Source organism: Rhyacophila brunnea, unplaced genomic scaffold, assembly GCF_057557595.1.
Source record: "Rhyacophila brunnea isolate RB1 unplaced genomic scaffold, BYU_Rbru_1.0 scaffold_21, whole genome shotgun sequence".
Lineage (NCBI taxonomy): Eukaryota > Metazoa > Arthropoda > Insecta > Trichoptera > Rhyacophilidae > Rhyacophila > Rhyacophila brunnea.
In genome coordinates this window covers 1,887,343-1,897,937 of record NW_028232871.1, presented here as the reverse complement: position 1 = coordinate 1,897,937, position 10,595 = coordinate 1,887,343, and the positions used below count along the sequence as shown (strand labels likewise).

The window sequence follows — 10,595 nt, the reverse complement described above, 5'->3', positions numbered from 1 at the left end:
TTCTAAATAAAAGACCATAAACAATAATATATGACAACACGTTTGGCATAGACGTAACAGACAAAGAAGAGTGTCACACAAAATTATCGAGGTGTTCACACTTCGCCGAAAAACTGACATTGAAGGCTGTCATAGATCGTTTTACATATATATGACAGTCTATGACATCGTATTTACACTGTGTGACACAGGACGCCAACATAAAAAACGGGTTTTCGGCATATATATGACCGACCGTCATTGAGTCTATTTGAGCCATAATATTATATTATACAATGTTTTTGTGCTTTGATATTTGACGTTGTTCAGCGGATTTCCGGTTTTGCGTATGTCAAAGTCTTTATCAAAAGATTAAATGTTAATAATGTCATGGTCATGTCTTGCTCTAGCAGTCTAGCAGCAGAAAATGTATTAACTAGACCACTGAAGTCAAATATTTAAGTATCACTTCAAATCGAGCTTTTATAATTATTTTTTTTACGAAAACAGTTTATTTTATGTAGACAATAATAAATACCTTTTTCTGTCGGCGCATCGGCTTTTCAATCCAATAATCGTTAATTGATCATTTGAAATTTTCATACATTTTGATACACCATTATCACAAACTAAGATTATAATATAAGCCATAAAGTAATAATAGGTATTAGGTTGGGGTAGGTTAGATTAGGTTTGGTTTGGTCTAAAAAGAAAGTTGTAAAATCTCATGTCCACCTCTGTGGTACATTTACCAAAAATATTTTTTAGTCACAATAATACATTATATTAATTATTCAATGTATGATGGAATAAAATAATATTACCCATGTGGGTATGTACTTAGTGGCAATTTTACTTCTGCGATCATCGCATCCGAACTGAATGTGTAAATTATTCAAATGGCAGTGATTTTACTTGTGCATGCAATGCCATCATTGCACGCGATTCTACATTTTGTGCACTTTACCATGTATTTTGGCTGACATATCACGATAGATTTTGATAAAATAAAAGTAATTTCGCAAACCAAATTATTATTATTTAAAAACTACATTTTAATATGATGTTATGTGCATAGAGGATGTTTTGGCCCTTGGGTAAATCTACCTCGAACAACTCTGCATCTTTTACTCCGAGAATCGAAACTCTTCGTCATCATAATACGTAGACAGTCCGTCAAACTTGTATCTACCTACAGACTATTCATAATATGAATTTATTCAACAAAATTTCCCATTGCAGTAGCTAATAATTTTTATAATAAATATGTTAACATATTTAAAATGAAATGTATCATATGAAAATATATAATAGTTATGAAGGGATGTATCTCTTAAATTTGGGCTTAGTTGAATATATTTGTGATGAATGATTTAGGTATATCGCAATTGAATAGAACGCAGGTAGTTTAGTTGGTAGTGCGCGCAGGTTTGTATCCTGCTGGGCGTCGTATTTTTTTCAATAAGATCTTTTCAGTGGTTAATAATATTTCTTTGATGTGTTTATGTAGCTATCTTCAATTAATAATGTTACATTCTCAAATCTTGTGAATTATTAGTTGAATAAAAAAATAGTTCATTGGATGATTTATAATTTTCTAAAGCTCTTATTGTACATTTCGCATTTTTATTTGTTGTATATTAAATATCTACTTACTTATACATATGTATTTAATATTATATCTTTGAATTCCTTACATATTAACTTAAAAATAATAATAATGGATGAAATATGTACTCCTACTTATAAAATATATTATATCACTTCAAGTACCTTCCGATAACAAGGGCTGCGCGACTTAATACTCTCACTAGAGATGTAGACATTATCACCGGCCTTCTTCGCGCTTAGGCGGAGATGGCAGACCGTGATAATGTCATGGCCAAAAAAGCAGGTGTGGGGGACAGAAACGCACAGTGTAGGCCGTTGATGCTGGTTTATTATAAGTTCTAAGTCAAACAATTAAGGAAGTCAATGATGCTGATGGCCACGGCAGTAGGTGTACGGCTTGGCTGGATCGTAGGTACGCCGCTGGCTCGATGCGCGGATAGTCAAAAATGGCGGACGCGAAGGTATGGCGCTCTGTACTGTGGTACGCGAGAGAGATGTTGGCTGTAGGACGTCCGAGACCAGAATAGTTTGCGCTTGGCGAGCAGCCGATGCGGTTTTTCTGGCTGAAGATGCTTGCGGGTTGGCGGGCTGCCGACGCGGTTTTATTTCAGTTGGAGATGCTGGCTGTTCGACGTCCGAGGCGAGAAGAAGCTTGCAGCTTGGAGGGCTGCCGACGCGGTTTTTCTGGCTGTTCGGCGTCCGACGCGAAAGAGAGCATTCCGCGAGCATCAAAGTGCGGGATACGCGGCGTCATGGCGCTGTTGTGGGTCTGTTGGTCGCGAACCTCTCTCTTTTACCGACGGATTTCTTTGTCTCGTGGCGGCGCTGTTTCGAGCGGCCGTTTTCAGTAGCTTGTGTCAGTCTGTTTGAATTTTGGCGGGGGCGCAGACGAATTTAAAGTTCGGATTTTCATTGGAGGTAGGCTTCGCTTCTTGCGAGGGTTGCGAGAACCGCGAAGAGTGGACGTAGACTGTGGTGTTTTGGGAAAGTTGATGGTTCGGTCCGCCCTTTGAGGTGGTCTCCTGTGGAAGACCGTCATCTGGTATCAACATGTTGCTTTGTATTAGGTATATGTAATTATAAATTGCTTCACTTACTCTTTTTTAAATTACATATATTGTGAACGTCGTACATGAACAGGTTTTCGTATATGATGATCGGTCGTTAGCTGCTCTTTGAATCTTTATTCAGAGGGTGGTGTAACACAGTATAATAAAAAAAAATTCAGCCAGTAGGAAGTATGATTTACATTTATTGTAAATAGTTAGAGAAATATAAACTTGGACCTAAATTAATAATTCGAGCACTGCCGAAGCACTCATCATCGTTAAAAAACACAGCATATTGTCCTTGGGTGATGGCTCTCACAGGTTCGCATAGTTTCACTACAAGCCCATTAAATGATTTCATTAGAGAACATTTAGTCATCGCCTTGGTGTGTTGAAATCTAAAATAACAATCAAAGACGAGATTGGCTGTTAAATTGTGAGGTTCTTCAGAGATCCAATGTGGCGGATCAGTCATGAAAAGCGTGACATTTAATGAAGGATGATGGGTACCCGCTACCTGTAATACCAAAATTGTAACTGTTTAGCATTATGTCGATGGTAAATATATTAGAATGAAATAAAAATTGTATCAATTTTTGAAAAAAAAAAATATATTGATTCATTACAAATGCTGTGACAAAGTTGATAAACTCACCTAAAAGTTAAATTTAATATGCAATTGTAAATTCAACATACGAGTTATCAACATTTTGTAAGTAACGTCTTTTTCTAAGATCATGTTTTATTACTAGATAACAGTAGAGAAGGGTGAAGGTAGGCTGTTAAGATCCGTCATACATAGTGCACATTAAGCTTTGTCAGTCATACGTATTTGTTTTTATTGAACTAAGACTACAATTTACAAATGGTGTTGGTTAGTTTTTTAAAATCAATTAAACCCTGCCTAAACCAAATCATAATAGTGTTGTGCGATTGGACAAAATTGTGCACACTTTTTCATTCAAACTTACTCGTTTTCATTGGATTAAGAACACATATTGCACATATTGTTGGTTTATTTTATTAAATTCATTAAGCCCCGCCTAAGCCAAACTAGTATTATAGATTTAATATCATTCTATCTATAAAATATCCAAAGTTATGTCCCATATAATTGCATAAATTTAGATATTGTATAGATAGACAAGTATTTTTTGACAATTATTTATTATGGTTTGATTTCGCAAGGTTTAAGTGCCAATACGCACTTGCGGCTAGCCGCCTATCGTTTTTTGTATGCCGGCTAGCCGCAAGGCGGCCTACCGCAAGTGCGTATGGGCACTAATCGAATTTAAAAAACTAAATAATTGACGTCTGTAAATTGTAGTATTATTTCAATGAAAACAAATACGTATGACGGACAGAGTTTAGTATGCACAATTTATGGCAGATTTTAACAGCCTACCTTCACCCTTCGCCACTGCTACATAATCTATGAAAAAACATTGATATTTCTTTGTTTATTGATGTTTGAAGGATTAGCCAAGCCAAAATATAAAAATTTTATACAGTTGCCATGGTAAATAATAATGACATTTTACACACCATATCCATGGAATATAATATTCCAATATTGAGAATAAAATGCTTTTACACAAAGCACTTGCATGTTTAATTCTGGTTTCGCACCTTCATAAATGTGATGTGCCCCCATCTGTTTTGTACTCCTTTAATCTCTATGACATCAAATTAACTTTATACCTTGTTTACACGTGTATGGATTTATTACTGGCAATACGTATTATCGCGGACATAAGAAGAAAATGTACGTATAAACATGTATTATCCTGCAGTTGCAAGATTGCATGCACGAATCAAAAAAGTTCGAAAGCTTCTGAATTTTCATGTGAACGGAGTTTTTCAATCTGCGCCTCCGTAGTAGATAGATAGTGGCGAACCGGCTGGCAAAAAAATGAACTATACCGCGGAGACATATTTTGAGGTTAATTGATTTTTATGACCTGCCAAATAGTACTAGTTTCGTTCACTCTTGAAGAATGAGATTGGAGACAGTCAGCACTTTTACGTGTAAACAGTTATTGTCACGATAGTTTAAAATAGATAATATTGCCGCCAGTAAATCCATGTATGCGTACAGGCGCTATTACTTACAATATAAATATGATTGCTGTCGACAGCTTTCTTAAGAATGAAATATTGTTGTTTTACACCACCCAATCGGCAGCGTTGACCAATTGTCCAATGATGAATTCCATTATGATTTCCAATAACTGTTCCTGTGTCAATGTCTATGAATGTCCCTTCCTTGGAAGGTATGTACTAAAAAGATATAAAATGTGTTATATGTCATGTTCAGCGAATAAAACTGGTCCTGAAATGTGGATGTTGTACTATGTATTAATTGAACCACATTTGTTGCCGACTCTAGAATAACCCCAGAAGGCTGCGACTATCCAGCAGATGCTTTAGGAAATATTTTTTACATCACAGGCAGTAGCATTTGCTCTGACTCGATTTATTGAAGTATTGAAATATATATTCACACGGCAATAGTAATATATTTCTCATTTTTCTCTACAGAGGAGTTGTACAGGTTTATTAAAATAAACTATAAACTTATTATGAGATACAGAAAGATGTCAGTTCTATCAGTGTTATTACTGGGATCATCGTTTTAATTTTACCAAATTATCTCTACTATCAAATACTATATTCATTGTTGGCTTGATTTAGTTTGGTTAAAATTGATTCAATTGTTTATATCGATGTCCTCATGTTAAGGGAGAGAGGCACGCCAGCAGAGAACCTAGCGGAAAAATAAGAAGCTTGCAATTTGAGTTTTTTTTTTGATAATTTACAATTTCAACTGTATTTAATTAATAAATATGTATCTGAAAACATTAGATAGTTTTTTTTTTTTTTTTTTTAAATTTAAATAAAAACTTACAATTGTAAAAAAATGTAATAAAATGTGAATTCGTTGCAGGTTCACATCTTATTATTACCTACATTATAATTTATGGTCATATTTATTATTAAAATTTAGTTTATTAAATTTTCAATTTTTCCTCATTTAGATTTTTGACTAATTCATCATTTTAATATTTTTTATATTTATTTTAAAAAACGTCGATTTTTATAAAGATATAAATGTGTATAAATTGAAATCCTTTTTATTTATATCATAATTATATAAAATAAATATAAAAAATATTAAAACGATAAATTAGTCAAAAATCTAAGCGACGAAAAATTGAAAACTTAATAAACTAAATTGTAATAATAAATATGACCATAAATTATAATGTAATAATAAGATGTGAACCTGCAACGAATTCACATTTTTTTACAATAATTGTAAGTTTATATTGAAATTAAAAAAAAAAAATCTATTTAATGTTTTCAGATAGATATTTATTAATTAATACAGTTGAAATTGTAAATTATCAAAAAAAAATCTTAAATTGCAAGCTTTGTATTTTTCCGCTAGGTTCTCTGCTGGCATGCCTCTCCCCCTTAATATCCCGTAAGTAAGTGACTTTTTACAAATTGTGCAGAAAGCTAAAAAAAACTAAATATTTAATATCCCGTATCTGACTGTTAATAGCACACACATGTTGTAACTACATAGCATGCCAATAACCTGTAACGTAAAAAGTGGTAAAGCAAAGCACATAACGCCTAATATAATGATAACATCCAATAAAGTGTGATGTATTATATAATATAAAGATAAACATGCAAATTTGTTATATTACTTTTTGTTTTACCTTTCAAATAATTCGAAAGTGACATTTTGAAGGTGAATTTAACACACGCCATGCAACACGCTTAACAGCTTAGAGGCAAGATCAGGCTATTACAGGTTTAATCCTGCAATGTTCAGATACGGGAAATTACTAAAATGGCTGTATCATTTTTGTTAAAATAACTACAGATACAGGAATTTCACAGTCGATGGGCAGTATTTTTGTTGTTTTAGTACCTATGTCAAAGTCATTTTCGTCAGATACACGGTATTAACATTGGATCATTGATATGCTAGTCTGGTTCCAGAACGGCGATATCTACATATACATACTTAATAATCCAAGACTAAGTGTTGTCTTGGGTATTGATAATATTTGACTATCAATATATTCACACCGTGCATGGATGTATTACCTCAGAAATAAAGTCCTTAAATTGCCTTTTACCGACAAAACATATTCCAACGCTATCCCTTTTCCCAGCCACGTTTAGTAACCCTTCCCGCTTGGCTATTTGTCGCACTTCAGTCTTTTGAAGCAGCGCGAGAGGGAACATAGTTCTGCGTAGTGGCTCTTGTTCCACTTGTGATAGAAAAAATGTCTGGTCTTTATGCTTGTCACGCGGGCTTAGCAGTTTTACATCTGTTTTTAAAAGCAGAGCATGCATTGGTGAGACACTTAAATATCTATAGAAGAAGCTGAGAAATTTTCACTCATCGAAACCAAGTCGCAATGGCTGACTAAACAAAAATTGGCGATCCAACTGAGAAGCTCTTCTCACCGACATCTCGGGGACCAGTAGTGAAGGGTGGAGGTAGGTTGTTAAGATCAGCCATAAATAGTGGACATTAATCTTTTTATACGTATTTTTTTCATACGTATTTGTTTTTATTTAAATAATACTACCATTTACAGATGGTGTTGGTTAGTTTTTAAAAATCAATTCAACCTTGCCTAAACCAAACCATAATAGTTTTGGTATACTTTGGGCGATACGACAAAATTGTGCCACTTTTTCATTCATACGTATTTGTTTTTGTTGGATTAAGAATACATATTGTTGGTATATTTTTTTAAATTCATTATGCCCTGCCTACACCAAACCTATAAAATATTATTCTATCTATAAAATATCCAAAGTTATGCATCATTTAATTGCATAATTTTAGATACGTTATATATCGACAAGAATTTTTTGACTATTATTTATTATGGCTTGGTTTCGCAGGGTTTAATTGAATTTAAAAAAACTAACCAACACCGTCTGTAAATTGTAGTATTATTTTAATGAAAACAAAATAAATACATATGACTGACAAAGTTTAGTGTGCACTATTTATGGCGGATCTTAACAGCCTACCTCCACCCTTCGCCATTGGTAGGAACTCGCAACGTTGTGAGATCGGCATCCTGCGATTCACCACGTAAGTAAGAGATTCTATTACACCATGCTGACAAAACTTCGAGGCAAAACCACCGTGTCCAGTTAAAAATTTAGCACCGTGCTCCATGCACCAATTTTATTTGGGAAAAACAAAATGCGTTTGTTTACCCATAGAAGAGGATGCCCATCGTCCGTGCCAGACTCACGATAATCTAATATTTTTTAATCTTCTCATGTATTCGGTATTGAATAAAAACAATAATATAATATTATTCAAATCAATCATAAATGTGGTGACTTCAATTTGGCAGAGTTTTGGAATACCTACGATGATGTGATCATTAGATTTAATTCGCATGAATCATTGGTAGGTCTAGTTCAAATGGGATAGCTGTCACAAAAACAGTGAAAAGATAAATCAGGTCTGAGTTCGACATGATTTTTTTCAGCATATTGTGTGTTCAGCACTTTCTAAAGTTTTTCAAAATTGTGTATTACCATTGTTCTTACTTTGATTCGTGTTATAATTTTCTAAATATGGTCCAAATGAAGTATTGGCATAATGACCCGTCGCTATAGCATCAGCATTTAAAGTCTCCCGACAATAATTGTAAAAAGATTTAAATTTCACATTCCTATTGCATAAAATATCAGGGTTTGGAGTGTAACCGGATTCATAATCTTTTATCAGGTTAATAAAAACTTCATTCCAGTATTGTTTTACAAAGTTCACACGAGTGAGAGGCAGTTTGAGTTTATGGCAGACAATCTGAGCGTCCTCGTAGTCTTTTTCGGCGGAACAGGTTCCTGTTTCATCGATGACATCCCAATTCTTCATGAAAACGCAGTGGACATCAAAACCTGCAAGAAAATATGTCTATTTATTTATATTGAATTTATTTAAAATATTATCTGTTTTATTGAACATGCATAATTTTGAAAAACACTAGCATAGAAAAAATCTTTTTGAAAAAAGTAAGCCACCCCGGCAGGGAATCGAACCCTGCATCTCTCGGGTTTATGTCCCATCCGCGCATTACTTTAAGAATTAAATAAATAGTTACCGCGCGCTAATAAAGCTAAATTAAAGCGCGCAATAGTTAAAATTTGTCGCAATTAGTATGTCACTGCGTAGCATAGAGGTAATGCGCGGATGGGACGTAAAACCGGGAGATGTAGGGTTCGATTCCCTGACGGTGGCTTACTTTTTCAAAAAGATTTTTTCTATTGGTTATAATATATTTTCTCAAAAAGTAATTATCTGTATATTTACATAATATGGACTGCATAATCTGTAAACCACCTAACTCCATTTAGGCAAATTGTTCAGGAAATAGAAAAAAACTTCTATCGAGCGTCATTTAACGATTCCAAAAATGCAATTAGAAAATTTTCTTTTTTACAAATAAGCTGCACTATGAATTTATTAATACTCTATTTTAGTTCCCTTTTTATATATACTTAATGAAAATTTATACAAAGAGCGGAGTTGTTCTATTTACAATATTGGAAATTTGGCACCTGCAGTTGGGTGTTTTGTGTCAAGAACGATAATGTATTTATTTATAGGTTTAGGAGTTTGAAATTCTGTGTGAGCTTAGAAAACATGCTTTATAATAAAATGCCATCAAAACCTCATTTCGGTCAAAAGTGGAGTTAGCTGGTTTGCGGATTAAGCAGAATTCACAGAAAATTGACAACAAATGAGAAACAAAATTATGACTTAATTACGAAACATTTTCATCACTCCTTTACCAACTATAAAAGAAAAATCCACTTATATAACTCATTAAATTGACTGTAAATATGAATAATTATTAATTCTGAAAGAGACACTTCAATCTGTAATATTTAACGCCGAGTTCTAATGCGTGAACAAAATAAATGAACATTGTAACTATAAAAACTATTCTGATACAATGTTATTTGTATTCCGCTACGGATGGAATTACACTATTTACATACAGATCTTCATAGTCTGGCCTAGGCATAAGGTTGTTTACGGTGAAACAAAGTGGTCATTTTATAATGTCATCAGAAGTCAGTTTAAATTCAAAGATGGATGATTGCCTCCTCAAGGTCTCTCCATTCTTATCGGTCTCTTATTCTTTATTGCCACGTATTTCCATTGAACTTTAACACTTCGCTACATAATTCAATATATTTGATAACTCATTTTGTAATGTACTTAGTGATTATTAATAATTTTCTTCAATGTCGCAATGATTAGCTAATAGTTTTTGGATAAGCTTGTGAATTCATTATGGGTATACTACAGTAGGTATGAAATGTTAAATTCTGCGCTCTTATAAGACAATCACGTCATAGATTTCGTCATCGACCCCTGGTCTTCCTGCAGCGATGGTACAGGAGTAATCTACACACTGCAGGGGTCACCGAGATAAATAGCGTGACCATATGCTTCCTCTATTCTGCAAGGCGGTAAAGATAAAAAATACTTTTACTATATTGTAGAAAAATTGGATCGGTGTCTTCGGAAAGTTATTTAAAATAATGAGGATGCGATGGAGTAATTAATTATATTTTATTCAAATGTATTCTGCGGTAACAAACTGCAAATATCAAATTTTATTAAAAAATATAGTATCAAGTTTGAAAATTTAACCTCTAGATTTTAGGAGATATGCTGTAACAGCGCTATCCACTCCTCCTGAAATGCCAACCGCTATTTTCCTAAAAGAAACCATTATAAATTCTATATTCTAATATAGCATTACAAGTAAAATAATAATTTTCTTATTGAATTTAAGCGTTTAGGAGCGAATATTTTGTTGGTTATAATTTTAATGGTTATATTTTTATTTGGATTTTGACATTTACTTAAAATGTTGCTATAAACTA

At 33.5% G+C, this 10,595-nt stretch overlaps 1 protein-coding gene across 1 annotated transcript; it reads right to left on the bottom strand.

Annotated features, from left to right (window-relative positions):
- Nucleotides 1-2,149: 2,149 nt before the first annotated feature.
- LOC147070595 (mitochondrial tRNA-specific 2-thiouridylase 1) lies at nt 2,150-10,594 on the bottom strand. Its single transcript, XM_085948693.1, has 5 exons — nt 10,360-10,594; nt 8,244-8,594; nt 6,765-6,991; nt 4,752-4,919; nt 2,150-3,156 (listed from the first exon to the last, which is right to left on the bottom strand). The coding sequence occupies exons 1-5, from the start codon at nt 10,439-10,441 to the stop codon at nt 2,842-2,844; spliced, it is 1,143 nt and encodes a 380-aa protein (XP_085804819.1). The 5' UTR covers nt 10,442-10,594; the 3' UTR covers nt 2,150-2,841.
- Nucleotide 10,595: the final 1 nt, after the last annotated feature.

Excerpts from the sequence above, each read along its gene's own strand:
- LOC147070595 (XM_085948693.1), bottom strand. The coding sequence starts at position 10,441 with ATGGTTTCTTTTAGGAAAATAGCGGTTGGCATTTCAGGAGGAGTGGAT. Across the intron at positions 8,595-10,359 it reads ATATCTCCTAAAATCTAGAG|GTTTTGATGTCCACTGCGTT; the intron begins GTTAAATTTTCA and ends ATTTTCTTGCAG. Across the intron at positions 4,920-6,764 it reads TTAAGGACTTTATTTCTGAG|TACATACCTTCCAAGGAAGG; the intron begins GTAATACATCCA and ends ATATCTTTTTAG.